At 40.2% G+C, this 18,727-nt stretch overlaps 2 protein-coding genes and 1 non-coding gene across 5 annotated transcripts in view; 2 read left to right on the top strand and 1 right to left on the bottom strand.

Moving 5' to 3' along the window:
- The window catches only part of Tex55 (testis expressed 55), a 34,970-nt gene extending 23,794 nt beyond the window's left edge, over positions 1–11,176 (top strand). The window contains exon 4 of the mRNA XM_048803843.1: positions 10,970–11,176. Within this exon, the coding sequence (XP_048659800.1) occupies positions 10,970–11,176 (207 nt within the window). The remainder of the gene's footprint in view (positions 1–10,969) is intronic.
- Trnav-cac lies at positions 7,632–7,704 on the bottom strand. The gene has a single exon. It is a non-coding gene; the product is annotated as a tRNA-Val (tRNA).
- The window catches only part of Upk1b (uroplakin 1B), a 30,138-nt gene continuing 20,868 nt past the window's right edge, over positions 9,458–18,727 (top strand). The window contains exon 1 of one of the 3 annotated variants that reach the window (XM_015478486.2): positions 9,458–9,600. The gene's annotated coding sequence lies outside the window, so the exon portion shown is untranslated. Of the gene's footprint in view, positions 9,601–18,104; positions 18,116–18,727 lie in introns of those variants that run through there. The other 2 variants (XM_048803271.1, XM_048803270.1) reach the window with 2 other exon arrangements.

Here is an 18,727-nt window from a genome sequence, read left to right as displayed (position 1 = left end):
GAGAAAATATGTATGTCATGTGTAGTTTTATCTGCTAAATCATTGCCCAAACTAAGGGCTCCAGGCAATCCTGTATGTGCCCTGATATGTCCTATAAAGAATGGATCTTTTCTGTCCCAGATTAGACTTTGTATAGTGGAAAACAAAGAGAAAACAGTAGAGGAAGGAGAAATCCTACCAGCATCTTCAAGGGATACTATAGCATTAACTATATACTGACTATCAGAAAATAAATTAAATACAGAATCTTTAAACATCACAAAAGCTTGTAATACTGCATTAAACTCTACCTTTTGAGCTGATTGTTTGGGTACTAAAAATGTAAATTTCTTCCTCTATCTGACTAGCTCTAGAGACCTTCTCTTTTACTTGATCTAACATGTCTTCTATCATAGTCTGGACCTCTAACAATTTACTTAACACTCTTTCAGTTTGTTTTTTACTAATTTCTAATCTACTATAAAGATAACACAATCCAACAAGATAACACAAAACAAAACAGAAACAGAATGAAACAAAAACAGAACAAAAAATCATTTTATCAATTTTCCTATTTTCTTGACATGTGCATTTGTGGTCTATTTCTATCTCTTCCTCAGGGGCGAACAACTTCAAACCTTGAGCCAACCATTTTTCCCAGTTTGCCTGAGAAAGTTCTAGGGATAGGCAGCTTGAAACAAAAACAAAACAAATCAAAACAAGAACACATTGTTTTTTGAAATGGTCACCCATTCTCTCGCCTTCCCTTAGGGGCGAACAATTTCACTTACCTCTGAGCTTCAGGCGTCCCCCGGACGATCCGCCAAATGCCGCAGTCTGTCTGGGCACAAAATAACCGAGCCACCACAAAGCCTTGTAGATTCAAACAGCAACTCTTTATTCCCAAACTCTCACTGGCACTCTACACACACTTTTCGGGAACACACTCCCTCCACTGGGCTCCGCGTGCACCAATTCTCTCAGAACCCCGCGAGAACTCAACGGGAACTCCAAAATAGCGGGTGCCTGAGGCAGCAGGATCCGCCCTAATCCCAGCAGGATCCACCCTAATCCTGGAGCCACCCAAATCCCAGAGCAGGGTCACCTTTCAACCATTCCCTCTAGCAAAATGCCAGGCGTCATTCTGACTTAACTGTGGCTCTCGACAATGAATTTTGTGGTATGTGAATTATATATCAATAAAGCTATCATATGAAAAACATTTGTGGAGCTTAATATTTTTAAGATTCACCTTATGACAGAAAAGAGGAAGGAAAATCACTGTGAAATCCAAAAAGAAGAATATCTGAACCTTCCAGGAGAATTATCTTCCTATTTCCCTCATTCTTTACAAATTCCCATGTTTCTGTGTTCAATTTTTTTTTTAAAGTTAACCATCTACTATTTCTTGACTAGTAACCCATGATCACTCCTCTTATTCCCATTGCTCTTATTAAACTAACCTCTGTATTAACTCTTTCCAACCTATTTTTGTGAGTCTTTAAGTCGTAAGCATGTAAGTATAAGCATATAATTATGTCTTTTGCTAGTTTTTTGCACTATGGTTCCAGGTGACTGCACATATCTATGCTTGAATTTTCATTTCAGTTATTTAACTGAAGGAGAAGTTGGGAGGCTGGGGCTGTAGCTCAGTAGTAGAGCACTTGCCTAGTACACACAAAGCCTTGTGTTCAATCCCCATGATTACAGAAAAGGTGTGTGTGTGTGGGGGGGGTATTTAATTAAGAATATTGTAAAGACTTCTAAAGGTAGTGCTCACATGCTTTGATAAGTGGCAAACTATATTAGTGGACCAGTGCCTTATTAGGCTCTCAAAAGATTTTTTTTTTCTTCTTGCAATGTTGACATCACTTGTGACAATCTAATACCAGGTGGAAATTGGCAATGTGGCCTATTATTAGGAACAGCTAGGATTCCAATAGGCAAAGTAACATTGTCTGCCTAACTCTGTTTTAAATTTTTTAAGAAAAAAAACTCTTCAAATTCCATCAAAATTACTGTAAAAGTTTATGAAAAGAAGTGAATCTATAAACTCAAAGCAAGAGAGAGATCAGAGAATTTGATGGTTTCTGGGACAGTACTGATAGATACATCAGGGCACAATCTATTGTGCTGAGAACCCTCAAAGACAGCTAAGTCGAGGGAGAAAATGTTTCTTCCAGGTAGAGCCTCAGAGAGCTCCAGACTCTGTGTAAGCAGATACATAGAAAGAGCTGAGCTGGAAATAAAGGTCTTCTCTTTTCTAGTGACCTTTACATCTATTTAGTCACTGTGGTAGATGACCAGCCACACCTAGTCATCACCAAAACTACCCCACCTACAAATCACTCATGGAGACAAATTGCACTTCCAGAAGTGATGTTGAACCTGGAGAATTTTATAGGAAAGATTTGTGTCTTAAAAAAAAAATTGGTACAGGGTATGCATGAGGGGTGCACTATATCCCCAGCCCTTTTTATTTTTTATTTTTAGACAGGGTTTTGCTAAGTTGCTTAGGGTCTCCCTAAATTGCTGAGGCTGGATTTGAACTCACTATCCTCTTGCCTCAGTCTCTCGAGTCACGGGGATTCCAAGCAGGAATCCAAGCATGCACCACCACGCCCAGCAGAATTCTGTGAGGAAAAAAAATAGTGACAATTATCCAACCACACACTGGTCAGATAACTTGAGGGAAACCCATGCGATGAAATTTTGTCCATCTAATTAATGTTGCTGTTATTATTGTTTATTTGGATGATATAATTGGATCTACCCCACATTGTGTAACAATATACATATACATAAATAACATATGTCTACATAAAAAAAGAGTCAAATAAATAAAGAGGCAGTTGAAAGGAACAAAAGAAGAGAAAAATTAGGAGAATAAGAAATCTTGAGTTGGAAAACCCTTTCTAGCACAATGCCAAAGGTAAAAATCATTAAGGAAGGCATATAATTAACTTGGAAAAAAAGTATAGGAAAAATCAAAAAGGAAATGATTAGCTAAGAGTGACAGTTACAAAATACAGGTTATATCAGTGTATTACCAAGTATGTAACCAGTTCCTACAAATCAATTTTTTAACACTATACACACACTCCCAATTAAAGAGGGCCAGAAATAAGAATGGGAAACTTATGGAAGAAAACATGTAAATAACCAAAGAAATAGAAACTTTTTTAAAATTAGATACAAATTAAATGACTTTTATAGGCAAAGTTTTGTTTTTGTTTTAAGATAGTACATCAATCTTACCTATAATACTAGTTGCTCAGGAGGCTGAGGCAGGAGGATCACAAATTCAAGGCCAGTCTCAGCAACTTAGCAAGACCCTAAGCAACATAGTGAGACTGTATCTCAAAATTTAAAAAAAAAGAAAAAAAAAAAAAACGTGGTCAAAGCTCCCCTGGTTTTAATCCCCAGGACTAAAAAAAAAGTACATAAAAGTGCAGAGAACTTTCTTACACTGTTGTGGGGGAGTAAAACTAAAATGAATATGTCCTATAGTAAGAAATTCTAATTCTAGAAATTTGGACTAAGGAAATAATGAATGTGTTTTCAAATTTTTATACAAGTATATTTTCTACACCATTATTCAACATTAAAAATTTTCAAATAACCCAAATTTTCAACCAGAGGGATTCAGTCAAATACATAACAACACATCCATTAAAATCATGTTGCAAATAATCACATGGGGGCATGTCAGTACCAAAATGTCAAGTGAAAATAACTAGTTTTGGAGACTGTAAATATGGTTCCAGTTATGTAAGAGAAGTGCAAAAAAGAAAGATAGGAACTGCCATGAGAGTAAGTTTTTGTTCATTTTATTCACTTTATTCATGTAGAATTCATGACACAGTAGTCCCTGGATCAGTTTCTGAATGGATGATTCTTCACAAAAAAAATGTCCATCACTGGGCAAGGAAATAAAGGTGATTATTGTCTATAATAGATTCACATTTGTTTTGTTATCAGAATAAACATTATTTTTAAAGTAAAAAAGGATCAAGGCAGTATTTCAGAAATGGAGCGATCGTCACATGCCTGGCTCTTTGATCACACACTTTTGGCTCTTCTCAGGGGGTACTTAATGCCGTGAACCCTTCCAACCCCCAGGACTGAGTAGAACTCATTTCACCACAAAGTTCCCGAATTTCTTCATTCAAAACTCTTCTACTTTGGGTGATTCCTCACAGGCAAGGAAGAAAAGACAACAAATAAATAAGAGCAGATTTTTATTCCTTTGGGGAAGGAAATAAAACATTTTTTGTGAGAAAAAGCAACTGGAATGGAGAGGACAGAGTACTTTAGACACTTGAAGGTACTTTGGGGCAACCAGGAAAGGCTTCTCCGACAGGGGGCGTGAGAGAGGTGCTGCTCCTGAGAGGTCAAGAGAGTCAGCCCCGCAGCAGCTGGCAGGAAGGGGCTTCCACTGCAAACAACAGCAAATGCCAAAGCTATGCAGTTGGAGCACACACGAAGGGTGAACATAGCGCTTAATGAAGATGGAGTCCGTACTCGAGCAACTTATAAGCCATGGCAAGGCTCCTGGACTGTATGCTGAGTACAGAGGAAGCCACTGAACTGTTACGGAAAGAAACAAAGCCTGACTTACATTCTGAAAAATCCCCAACGTTTTTGATGAAAAGGGTGGATTTAAACTGTATCACAAAATCTTCCACACTCAATAGCTAATAAACAAAAGATTTTAAAAATGTATATATATCTCAGATTAAGAAAGGCCACAATTTAATTCAGTGCTCTTCAAAAATGGATGGTCAAGGAAAGAAAAAGAAGTTTGCCGGGTCGGGGTACGACGACACACAGAAGCATCACGGTGTTTATAAGAACTTGTAAACTTACTATTCCCCTTCAATCTGACAATGTTGCTTTATCTTTCTGAATGCCTAATGGAGCCCTGTGGAAATGAGTGAAGAGATGGGGCTGACTCCTTCTTATGGATGTGCAGAGGGAGGCTCAGAACTGAGAACTGGAAAGGAGACCAACAGAGAACAGAAAAGGGACTAGGGCTGGGGCAGGGGGTGAGGAAAAGGAAAGGGAAATATGGGGGAGCCATACTGACAGAATTGTATTGTCATACCATGGCATGTACAGATGTGTAACAACAAATCCCACTATTATGCATAATTAAAAGGCACCAACAACGCAAAGTATGACCAAAGTGGGGAGTGGGAGGGACTGAAAGCTAGACCCAAGGCCTGGCGCCTTACAACGTCAGGCCAAGGAGGTAAAAAGAGCAGGGACTAAGAAGAGAATATGATATTTTGGAAGTCAAAAAAGGGAAGAAGTGCTCAGATGGCGCCGGCAGCTGATCAATTGCCGCTAAGTAACTGAGCAGACGAAGACCAAGGAGTTTCCCTGAATTTGGCAGAAGAGAGGTTGTTGGCCCTGGAGGAGAAGTTTCAGGGGAGTGGTGAGAATGAAGCAAGAATGAATTTGGTTGAAGATGTACGGTGCCCAATAGATGAAAACAAACCAGTTGCTTAGTATAAGTGTAATTCCTCTAGATACGGAGATCAGTGTTGGTTTTGCTTGGAACCGCTTAGATCCAAAATGTAAGGCGTATACAACATCCTCAACTATACCTCTAAAAAGTTTATTTTAAAAGGTTAGGAAAGGGGCTGGGGCTGTAGCTCAGTGGTAGAGCTCTCGCCTTGCATGTGTGAGGTACTGGGTTCAATCCTCAGCACAAACTAAATAAATAAATAAAGATATTGTACCAACTACAACTAAAAAAATATTTTTAAAAACAAACAAAAATGGTTATGAAAGAAGATTATACATTTTGGGGAAATTTGCAAAGAAAGCAAACCCAGCGGGAGAGAAAGTGATTTGGGGAGGCCTTAAAGAATTAAGGGTAGACACGGACACACCAAGCGCAATGTTCGTAGGTTTGACTGCTGTTTTTAAAAGAGAAGCTGAGCTCAGGTGAGTAAGCTGGTCTACGCTGCAGGCAGCCTGAGTCCTCTGGCAGAGCTACCTACTCTTCAGCAAATTTTGCAGAAGATGTCTTCTTACCTGTCCTAGGAAAAATATTCTATTTTCTATAATCTAAGTAAGCAATTAATAGGGGAAAAAAAATCACATTAGTGACTTAAAATTTTAATACCATTCTAAGAGTTAAACTGATCATCTCACTACACTCCAACAGGCTGTGGTGACAGGTCAGTAAGGGTCTTACCTCTAAATAGTTCTGCAACCAAGGGCAGTTGACATCCTCAATTTTCAATCCCATCATCTATAAAATGGAGTGAACAATAGTGCATTCTTCACAGGGCTGTTGAGAAGAGGAAATATGACGATCCCTGGGACTTTAAGTACTGATAACATGCTAGATAACATTATGGTTTGAAGTCTTCCTGAAGGTGGTGAGAGGGAGAACAAAAGGCATTAACTAAAGTACATTCCTCATTCAGAGAGCTTCCAGAAAGGAAGGACCTTCCAGACATTCTGCCACCCAGTGTGCACTGCAGATGCTTCCCTCCCCCATAAGAAAGTACACCTGAAGCAAGGGATCTGGTTAGGGAAAACAGTGTTCATGAAGAGAAACAGGCCAGTGGTTTCTTGCTTCAAAGAAAAGATCGAAAAGTTTGAGGGTGTGTACAGGACCAACATCTCTTAGCCCAGTTAGATACCACATTAGTCGCCAGGTTTGCTAACCTGCCTCAGAACTACAACCCAGAAGGAACATGTTGGAGGCTGGTGGTGATGGTGGTACAGCCAGGCAGATGGGTCAGGCATACCTCTTTAGATCCAGGTTCCTACAGTGTGTAGAAAATGGATTAAGCCTGAGAACAGGGGCATGGGAGTGTAGGTGGGAGACTGGAGGGTATAGACTGGCTACAAACCAAAGGAGGGGGCAGAACCCCCTCTGGTGCCCAGGGGAGCTGGTTGGGTTCAGTGAGAACTCTCATTAACCAGTCCTGAACCCCTCCACAGTGCCGCTAGTAGTGAGCTGTGAAGTGAAGGACCCACAGGAAGGAACAACAGCCTCTTCTGGTCCTGTCGGAACAAGATGAGGGTGTGTTTACCTCTCAGAGGAGCACATTCAGGGACAGGGCAAGGGATTATTAGAGAGAAAAACTGCTCTCCCCTTTCCTGCCAAACCACTGGAGTTTCCGGTTTAAATTGTGGTGATAGAAAATATCCCAAGTCTTTCTAACAGATATCATTTTTTCACAATGATAATTCACTGATGAGTTCTGGAATTCAGGTAAGAAGTGATTGAGGGAGTCACCAGCCAGAGGAAATGGAGGGCTTAGCAGAACAGAGTTAGAAATCAATTATTGGAAAAATAAACCTGCCATACCTCCACATGAAGGCCTTGAAATTTCACATCAGTTGCAGTTATCTGAAGACTAACTTTGCTTTCCCAGATAGTCCCTTGTCTCTGGTTACTGGCTTTTATGCTTACCCAATCTATTTTGAAAAGATTTTCAAAACTTTCAATTTTTTCCCTACATAATCCTAGAAATAGAACAGAAAATGCCTCAAGCATGAATGGAAACTTGCCCTTGTTTACTTCCTGTTACTTCATCACAAAGATTCCACAAGAACACATGCTCTTAATAACTTATGTTTCTTTTTTTATAATTAAAATTTGTCAAATCACAGAAATATTTTTTAGGGGGTGCTGGGGATTGAACCCAGGGCCTTGTGCATGTGAAGCAAGCACTCTACCAACTGAGCTATATCCCCAGCCTAAATCACAGAAACTATTTTTAAAGTTTTTTTTTTAATTTAGCAACTAAAATAGTGCCTGGTACATCATAAGTTTATAATATATTATCATAAATATTTATTATTATTTATTTAACAAATATTTGTTAAATAAATAACCAAATTCATTTCATGGCATTAAATATTTTTCTGTGGCATTTTTTTTGGGGGGTGGGGGGTACAGGGAATGAACTTAGGGGCATTCAACCACTGAGCCACATCCCCAGCTCTATTTTGTTTTATTTAGGGACAGGGTCTCACTGAGTTGCTTAGTGCCTCACTGATGCTGAGACTGGCTTTGAACTCATGGTCCTCCTGCCGCCTGGCTATGGCATCATTTTTAATTGTTGCATAGAATTCTATTGTGTGAATTACCATAATTTATCTAAACAGGCCCTGGAGAGCTAAAGGAGAATTGAGCATTGTGATGGACACAGAGATGGTCCACATGGTCCCCTTCAAGGGGAAACTTGTTGCCTCATGACTAGCATCACTGGTACCCCCAGTTGTCAGTCTCCATCAGGAATTGTCTCAGCTACAGAAAGCTTCCTTCCAAGGGTGACTCATATTTTAAGGACAGATCATGGAGAGGCCCAAGGCAGAACTCCAACAGGGCATCTTCCTCCGGAGGTTAAAGGTGGGGGTTGCCTGAAGCTGCCCTACATATATTGCCCCTGGACTTTTCTCTGCCCAGTCCTGTTTCTTCCTTCTCCCTTCCAAGGGTGCTAATTTCAGGGCACTCCCTAATAAATATATGGCACAGTAAATTGTCTCAGAGTCTGCTCCTGAAGAACCTAAACTGTGACAGATGGTTCTGACCCTCAAGGAACTCCCAAGTCTGTTAATTAAAGCATTTCATAATTCTTACATGATAGCCCTTACCTATTACTAACACCAGGTTAAATTAGCACAGTGGTACATTGTGATATGCTATAAACCCATTAAAATGTAATATCCTTAGTACTGGGTATGACACAGGATAGCTCCAGAAAGAAGGGGAAAGGGAAAGCAGCGAGAAAGGAAGGGACATCATCAGATACTTAGTGGAGCCTTTCTCTTTGCTAAATTTCTCTGAATCTGTTTTCAGATACATCTCTTGCTCCTTGTTAGTCTTTGGACCACTCACGGGATGAGCATAAGTTAGGCAATTACTATCTCTATACTACCTATCTCCACTCCCCCCACTATAGCATTTGAAGAAACTGAAAATGGACACAACCCTGTCCAGGTAAAAAGTCTCAGCCTCATTATGAGAAGTAAGGACTAACAGGCCTTTTAATACCTGAAGACAGAAGTAATGATCAACCACACTAACAAACACAAATCAAATAAAATTTTAAAACAAGCCAGGTACAGTGATACATGCCTGTAATCCAAGTGACTGGGAAGGCTGAGACAAGAGGATTATAAATCTGAGGCCAGCCTCAGCAATTTAGCAAGACCTTGTCTCAAAGTAAAAAAATAAAAAGGGCTGGGATGCAGCTCAGTGGTGGAATGCCCCTGGGTTTGAACCCCAGTACCAAATACAAAAACAAAACAAAACCCTGAGTTTGTATTCGAGGAATAAAGTCCAGATTTAGGAGGAATCCAAGTGATAAGCTAAACCCTGTCAAGGTGTCAAGATGCTTCCCGGGATCCCTCAATCACACATTCCAAGGCAGCAGAAACCTACCAAGTGAGCTTCCTGTCACTCCCTGCCTCTCTGCCAGGCAGGTTCAGGCAGCATCAGGTTCAGCCCATGTGAGATGCCTCCTCCCAATCACAGACCATCCTTCCCCTGGACCGGAGGTTTAAAGAATCGCTGCAGGCTAGCAAAGCACCCTGGGCTGGTGAGGACTGCAGAGCCCAGCAGTGCCAGAAGGAGGTGGCAGCTCTGTGAGTACCCCCTTGCCCTGTGGGAAGCGTCTGCACCCTCCACAGTTGATTAACTTTCCTGGGAACGAAGTTAGCCATCTACTAGAGAAAGGGGAAGAAGTTACATTCTTGATTAATAGAACCTGCTACTTTTGTAATTTAGGATATTATTCTGATCTCTTTTATTTTGAACTGTACAAATTGCTCTCCTGAAACCTTTGATATCTTTGGCCTGTTGTCAGAACTGAGACCAAAGTCCTAGGGATGTTCTTCAGTTCTCCTGATTCCAACTTCAAATTTCCCCAGGAACCCTCAGGCTCCTGGTTAACTCTCTGATGGACCTAGCCTTTATAGACCCCTCCTCCACAACTTTCTTGTGGAATCAGAAAAACAAAAGAATATCTAAGGAAATGGTCATGTTCTTTTTTAAAAATATATCCCATAGCCTAGGCGAGAGAGAGTTTCCTGATCTTGTTAGAAATCATTTGGTCTTGCCAACTAGTAATGGGATTTGTGGGGCAAATTATTCATGGTGCTTCTCTGAAAACAGTTCTGTTCAATGTACATTTTGGTTGACATAATTCAACAGATAAGCTTACCTAAACAATGTTATTTTTGCGTAATTTATTCTTTACACTTCAGCAATTCTTGATCTTATTTAGGATCCACAGGTCCTAAATATATTTTTGTCCTAACATTCTTACACAAAATACAAGTTTCAAATAATGCTAGTACTATTTTGTTTGTGTTATAAGTCTCAAATTCTACTTCTAACTAGTTTTAAGATTTTTAAGATATTTAAGAGTTTATATTAATTTTAATATATTTTTTAATTGAAGACAATGTTTATTGACCATTTCTTGACTCAGTGAAGTTCAAACACACAACAGAAAATAACTCAAGTTTTATGTATATATGTATTTATGTATATTTGTATTATAAATAAAACTTCGGTTTTGTAGTTTTTTTGTGAGGAAATAGTTTTTCTTTTGATTAACCTTAATAGAAAAAAGTAATAATAATTCTTATTTTGTTTTTTGCTGACAACAAACTGTTTTGTTTTCTGCTAAAATAGGCTTAAAAATCAACTGACCAGTTTTGTTTGTTTGTTTGTTTGTTTTAACTACCAGGGAAGGACGCTTAGACTTTTTGAAACAAAGAGGAACTTAGAAACCATTTAGTTAAAGAAAAAAAAAAAAAAGCAGCATTTCCTTTTTACCTCTCCTGCTTACATTCTTAACCAGACCAAATACCAATCAGCCCTAGAATCTGCTGTACCCTGCTCTGGAATCTGGGTCTGATGGCCACGCAGCCCATCCACAAACCTGATAGGCCACCATTGCTTAACTGGGACAGAGACCACATTGTCCTGATCTCACGCCCCCCCTAGGATCTCCACTGTATTCCTGCCCTGGACCTGGGCATCCCACTGGCATTGCTGACACCTCTGGGCACTGGAGCCATTGCTTACATCTTAGTTCTTGATTTCTGGTGGGTGAATGGCTGCAGCCATCACAGGGAGCACCAGAAATCCAGAGCAGGGATGGCCAGTAGAACTTTCCATGATGATGGAAATGCTGTAGGCAACAGCTACTAACCACATGTGCCTATGGAGTGCTTGAAATGTAGCCAGAGAACTAAAGAACTGTTTTTTGTTTTGTTTTGTTTTTTACTTCTATTGAGGTGAATTTATTTGACTTTAGTCACATGTAGCTTCTAGCTACCATATAGGTCAAAGCAAGTTGAGAGAGCTGTAAAGTAAGAAAAATAAAACAAAACAAAACTCATGGATACTGTGAGCTGTGGGTATCACACCATGGAAATAAGCTTCCCTTTTCATCGTTGTCAGGTTTAAGCAGACTTGTAAATTGTTCTGATCTGAAATCTTCATACCCACTTTTGTATACAATTATTTGCCCTTGTCCTAGGTTTCAGGGTTAAGGCTAAGACAACAGCATATTGTGATTCTTTTTCCTCCCCCCTCTCCTATTTCCCATTGATTTATTTACTCTTTGGTTAATCCAAATTTCTCTAGCATGAGTAGAGTTTGAGGTGTGGCTTGCGTGATCTCTGCTGCAACAAACTTGGGTGAGGAAAAGAGGTAATGAACTTGAAAAAAATGATCTCATGCTTGGTGGGTGAGTCCCACTTCTTCTTCTTCTGCTTCAAGAATTGGTTTGTTTAGTGAGCAATTGTTTTTAGATCTATTCAATGTGTCTGGAAACCTCAACACCCTGGATGTGAATAATCTGTATAAGAAAACAAACTGAATGAAAGTATAAGAAAAAAAAAGAAATACATAGATAGCCTTTTAAAAATCCACCCTTCTCAAAGCAAAGGAACTCCCAGGGTGTTGAGCAATTTTAGTAAATCATCGTGGTGCCAGGTCACTGGGAAGTTTTTCACAGGGTGGGGTTCACGGGGGCTATTCCTTGGCAGGGAAAACATTTAAGGCGAGTTGCTCACTTCAGTCTGTGGCGTATCATTTCTAAAGTGGATAATCACTTCTCTGCTTTCTGTCCACCATGGTCGCTTCCCATTATTTTAAAAGTCACTAGTCCCTTTCTAGGCCTGCCTGGTAAAAAAAAAAAAAAAAAAAAAAAAAAAAGGTAAACCTACCATACGTAGGGAAGCGTTGCATTAGAATAACAGGAGAAAGAGGCAGAAGACCACATATTTGAAACAGCCCCAGCATACCATGGACTAACAGGGAAGGCAAGAAGGGAGGGTGCCTCGCATCACCAGGAGTCAGTCTCTGACCACACAGAGACACACCCATGCCTTTAATCTTCAATTTAGGGTCTGGGCTACCTTCTGCGTATCTTCCTTCTCCCTTTGAACATAAATATGAGGGATCTGATAAAATCATTCCCAAAGAGGCGTTGACATTGGTGGCTAATGAGACTCCATGTGTGTCTTCTGAATGTATTTGTATTTTAATCAGCAGCAAAGCAGTGATTCTGTAATTGTGGCATTTCCATATTAGGGTGAAGAGTAAGGAAGATTTTGAGTAGAGGGAAAGGGTAGAAGGCTTTTTTGTTTGACTTAATTTCTAAGATAAAAAGCAAGCTCAAGGGCAGGGGATTTGGACTTTCTCTTAATGTCAAAGAGATATAAATAGAGGTGGAATCTTATTATTTTAAAAGGAATAAAGTAGCTAGGCACAGTAGTGCAATCCTTCAATCCCAGCAGCTTGGCAGACTGAGCCAGGAGGATCTCAAGTTCAAAGCCAACCTCAGCAATTTAGTGAGGTCCTAAGCAACACAGTGAGACCCTGTCTCTAAATAAAAAATAAAAAGGGATGGGAATGTGGCTCACCTGGGTTTAATCCCCAGTAGAGGAAGAAGAAGGAGAAGAAGAAGAAGATAATCCATTATGCAATGAACGGGCACATGACCAATAATGGCCCTGGAATAAAAGACACTTTAATTTTTCCCTAAATTACAAACTTTAGTAAGACACAATAAACCAAGAATATAGTTATTGACTTTTAGGTGTGGCATTCAACCTATTTACAGGGTTTATAATTTTGCTTTTTAAATATAATTCTTTATCAAATTGGATTTTTTAATGTACAAAAACCTGCTTCTTTGTGGGTTTAGAATAAATCATTAAACAAACTTGTGTAAGGAAGAGATATAACAAAGCACTGGGCAAGGTTGCTGTGGCAAGAGGATGGGGGGGAGAAAAGCCAAACACACATGTCCACAAACAGGACCTAGATTAACTCCCCAGGAAATCTGTTTGCCAAGGACAGAGAGAGTATCTAGGGAAGGAATGGTAACTCTGGACAAGGGTAGTAGAAGAGTTTTTCAGTTGGGCTTCAGAGATGGCAAAGAATCCAAGAGGAAGAAAAGGAAGGGATTCCAAAGAGAGGAACAACCAAGTTCACCCTGGAGGCATGCTCAGGACTCAAGGGGAGCAGGGAGACTACTTGGAACTGGGTGGTGCGTCCTGAACACAGCTAAGAAGTTCATACTTAATCTCCTAGGTTGTCCAGCCTCTCTGCCACTGACTAGAAGAATGAAATGGTTGGGTCTGCCCAAATACTGTAGAAACAAGGAAAGGGAGGTCATTGGTTTGTCTCCAGGAGCGGAAAAGAAGTTCTCAAATTTGAATGCACTGGAATAGGACAGGAGCAAGTTTGAATTGGAAGATATTGGTCAATAACAGAGAATGGGTGGACAAGTGAAGTCACCTGGTAGTAGGAAGTGAAGGAGCCAGTGGCTGAGCGTATAGGTAAAGAGACAGCTATCTATGACGGTCCTTTGAATTTGGGGTACAATGAGCCTTGGAGGTTTTTAAGCAGAGGAGTGAAATAAAGCCAGAGCTGTGTATTAGGATAGTGGATCTCAAGGTGGATTTAGTGACTGGCACGTGAAAGTCTTGCTTATCTTTGTGGAACACCACCAAGTGTTGATATACTAAGTTTAAAATAATGAAGCAGATCGCGAGCCTACTTTGTGTCTCAAACTAGTTTTAATATAGACAGGTGGTAACAGCGCCCAAGATTTAAGAAAATTTATGAGAGGGAAATTCTTAAAATCACAAATATTGCTCAGTAATTTTTTTCTAAAATCAGAAAATGATTACAATAATTCCATTTGCCCCCAAAACTTCCATGCTCTCTATAGGATTGTTTGAGGACCTCTGCTTTAGAAAGTTCACTCCCAAAGCATGGCATGGAATGGATATGGAAGTTGTTGAGATCATTCGAACCAGAAACTATCAGCTGGCAGTAGAAATTGGAAGGGGTAAAATGGTCTCAGAGACATCAGAGAGTGATAATTTTGGCTTCTATCAAAACCATAATCAATCCAAATCAAGAGAGTGCATTAGACAAGGTTCTTCACAGAAACAGAACCAATAGAAAATATATATATATGTACATATAGGAAAGGTGTGTGTGTGTGTGTGTGTGTACACCTAGATATGTCTGGATATGTATATAGATATAAGTATATATCCTATCATCTGTCATCTATCTATCTGTATCTAGAGAAAGAGAATTATCTTAAGGATTGGCTCATGTGATTTTGGGGACCAATGCATCTGAAATCTATACAGCAGGTTGGCAGTCTGAAAATTCGGGAAGAGTGGATGCTGCTCTCTATGTCTGAAATCTGCAGATTGACAACTCATGCAGACCTTCTACGTAGCATTCATGAGTCAGAACTGCTGCTTCTTCAGGAAACCTCAATGTTTGGTCTTAAGGCTTCCTTTGACCAGAGAAACCCCCTGTCCCCCTATTATGGAGGGTATTCTACTTTATTCAAAGTCTACTGACTTAAATGTTAACTGCTTCTCAAAAAAAAAAAAAACATCTTCAAAGCAATACCTAGACTGCTCTTTGACCAAAAACCTGGGTACCGTATTCAAGCCCTGCTAACGCATAAAATGAACCTTCCCAGGGTATTCCTTACAATATTTCCTTATCAGGCCAGCAAAGATAAAACTCAAGAGGCAAAACTTCTCCCAGGCCTAGAGAACAGATTTACATTCTGTGTGTATGGGGAGCAGGGCCCCGTTGTCCTTGCCTTTTGTGCTTTCTTCATACCTGTCCCTCTCTGGAAAGGCAAACAAACTCATAGTGTCTTTGGTTTTTTTTAATATTTATCAATGTGGAAGTTCACTGAAATTTTTATTTTGTAACCTAAAAATGTTCATTGGTTTGCCCTCATGCACAAGCATTATTGGCCCTAACAGAAATCATGTCACCTTTCCTTTGGTGTACAAGCAACCCTTCCTAAGTCAGTCCTCCATCTTGTGTTTGAGGGAAGCAAATCCACTTGTCTCAGTTTTCCAGGAAGATTCCTAGATGTCCTCCACTGAATGGGAGTCTCTTGACACAGAGACTACATAATGTCAGCTTCCACACTGTGACCAGGGCCTTCCGGCTTCACTCTTAGATATCCTGGAAGTCCTTGGATAATTGCTATTTTTTTGTTCTTCTTCTTCTTTTTAGGTACATATGACATAGAGTGTATTTCGACATATTATACATACATGGAGTGTGACTTATTCTGATTAGGATCCCATTCTTGAGGTTGTACATGATGTGGAGTTTCACTGGTCGTGCATTCATGCATGAACATAGGAAAGTTATGTCCAATTCATTCTACTGTCTTTCCTATTCCCATCTCCCCTTCCTTCTCTTCATTCTCCTTCGTCTAATCCAATGAACTTCTATTCTTCCCTCCCCTCCCCCTTTATTGTGTGTTGGGATAGACTTATTTCACTTAGCACAATTGTCTCTATCCATTTATCGGCAAATGCCATGATTTCATTCTTCTTCATGGCTGAGTAATATCCCATTGTGTATCTATACCACATTTTCTTTATCCATTCATCTGTTGAAGGGAACTTAGATTGGTTTTATAGCTTAGCTATTGTGGGTAACTGCTTTTTTAAGATCAGTAATTAGTTCTGTGTGCAACTTTCTTTTTTATTAGTTCTAGATCCCCAGTTTCCACTGTGGAACTTGCTATGTGCTTTAAGGATGTATACCTGGTGAGGGGATCCTCTGTGATCCCAGGCTCCCTACTGCACTTTTGTCCCATCCAAGGAGGCACCATTTTGATCTGTTTTTAAATACTAGAGCTCCATATTGAAATCATATTTCCATATTTCCATTGAAACTATGGCTCTGTGCTTTAAAATATTAAACCACTACATTGGGCGTCTTTGCCATTCCTTGGTTTATCAGCTCTTGCCTGTCTGCTTCAAGGAACTGAGTAAAGAAAAGTAATACTGTCTAGGTGATTAATATTATATTAAAATTCCACATATATTCTCATTTAATTTGCACAGTACCCCTTGAAACCAGGTATTACTATTTCCATGTAGAAAAGAAAGTCAATAAGATCTAGTAACTTCCTGAGGGTCCCAGAACTATAAAGTGGGAAAGCAAAGATTCAAAGCCAGGTATACAAAGCTCACATTCTTTCTATTTCGCCTCACTCCCTAACTTCTTCAGCAGTAAGCTCTAGGCAAATCACTAAGTTGTATATTCATCCATCCTTCTATTCATTCATGTAAACATTTATTTACTACTTTTTTAATATTTTAGCTGTAGTTGGACACAGTACCTCTATTTTGTTTATTTATTTTTATGTGGCGCTGAGGATCGAACCCGGGGCCCCACACTCGCGAGGCAAGCGCTCTACCACAGAGCCACAACCCCAGCCCTTACTGACTTTATTTTTTTATTCAACTAAACAATTGAGTACCTGTTATGTGTCAGGCACAGTCACACTTTGGACCTAGAAAGGTAAGTGTAACAGAGTTCCAATGTCTTCTGTTTTGGAGAGTCTTGCAGTCAAGTGTAGGAAGCCCTTCATAGATGGATACTAAGAAAAAAAGAATGTGAAAGGTGGAACAGAACAGAATCATCTCTGAATAATTTCTCTGCCAGGAAGAAAGGAGCGTCCAGCCCATAGTAAACCTCAGAGGTCATCTCTGCATCCCCTCTCAGTCTGGAGCAGAGGCCATAGAGCTGGCCAAAGCCAGAGGGTTGAGGCCCAAGGGCGGGAGCTGACTGTTTAGGAATGCTGGTGGAATGCACAGAAGGCCCTCCCCTGTGGACGTGCAGCCTGGTACCTGACTCTCGCCACACCCCAGCATAACTGGAAAGCTTCCCCCGCCCCCCGCCCAAGAGAAATTTTTTCCCCTATGAAGCCAACCATGGAAAATAAAGAGAAGCACAGATAGATAACTGTGTATAAAGGCATCCATTTCTCCCCAGCAAAGCAGTCCCTGAGCAGGGAGCAGAAGGAAAGTGGATGGGAGGTTGCTTTTCAAACTGGGAACCCTTAACTATGTCACCATTAGAGCCTCCTTCCTATGTTCCAAAAGTCTCTGGTGCATAAAGCAAAACCTTAACTCAATACTCTGCTCTTCCTAAATATCCCCTGGCTATTATTAATAATTTCTCATATTTGTAAATGATCTGAGTTTGCCAATGGCTTCTGCAGCTCTCATCTCATTTGGTGATCACGACCATCCTGTGGGGGGAACAAGTTGTGTTCTGCCCTAAATGAGGAGGAGGCTCAAGAGGGTCATTGCCCAAGGTCACACAATTATGACAGGCAGGACTAGGACTTGAACCTTAGTATTCTGATGTGCAGGCCCAGTGTACTCACTATTAGTCCACAGCCTCCAAACGACACTGAGCTCCCAGAAGCCTGGTTTAAATCTCAGCTTCTGCACCTTCTAGCAGTGTGACCTTGGGCAAACTAATCCCTTCAATCCTCCTTTTCTTCATCCTCAAAATGGAAGCAAACAGATCTTTTAAGAAGGTGCCACTGTGCTGACACGACACCAGTGATTTGAGCCCCATGAGACTCATTGAAGACTTCTTCCCTCTGGAATTGTAAGATAATACCTTTGTGGGGTTTTAGGCCCCTATGTTAGTGGTAATTTGTTATAGAAGTGGTAGGAAACAAATACAGATTTTGGTTAAAATGCCCATCCCTCAAGTCTGTTGAGAAGATGAGCATAAAGAGCCTAACTCAGCGCCCATTCAATGGCAGCTTCTGTTATCATTTTTGTTACTTTGGAAGATAGGTGAACTTTCTAAATTATTAGTGTCCCTGATGCCAAAGGCCTAAGGGAGAAGGAGAAAATATACAGTGGAAAAGAAAAACTTCTAGTAGCCAGCAAATTCAGGATATCTGCCCATCGTGGGTTCCTGCCTTCCATAAGCCAGCCCACAGCTGGGCTGCCTCCCTGGCAATTCCTACCATGTCTGTTGAGGTTTCTTTTGTGCTTTTTTTTGCACAAACCAGGCTCCTATCTGCTTCCTTTCTTTACTCTCCCCTCATCTGCATTTTCTCACCCTAACTTTGACCCTTGGAATTCTCCCATGGTGTATTAATTTGCCCTTTCCTCTCTTTAAAAAAATCTGTGTGGCACCATTTGACCCAGCTATCCCACTCCTTGGCCTATACCAAAAGGACTTAAATTAGCATACTATAGTGACACAGCCACATCAATGTTCATAGCAGCACAATCCACAATAGCTAAACTGTGGAACCAACCTAGATGCCCTTCAATAGATGAATGGATAAAGAAACTGTGGTATATATACACAATAGAATATTATTCAGCATTAAAAGAGAATAAAATTATGGCATTTGCAGGTAAATGG

The sequence above is a fragment of the Marmota marmota genome, unplaced genomic scaffold (assembly GCF_001458135.2).
Source record: "Marmota marmota marmota unplaced genomic scaffold, marMar, whole genome shotgun sequence".
Lineage (NCBI taxonomy): Eukaryota > Metazoa > Chordata > Mammalia > Rodentia > Sciuridae > Marmota > Marmota marmota.
Note: the sequence above shows the minus strand (reverse complement) of the source record. Positions and strands in the feature narration are given on the sequence as shown.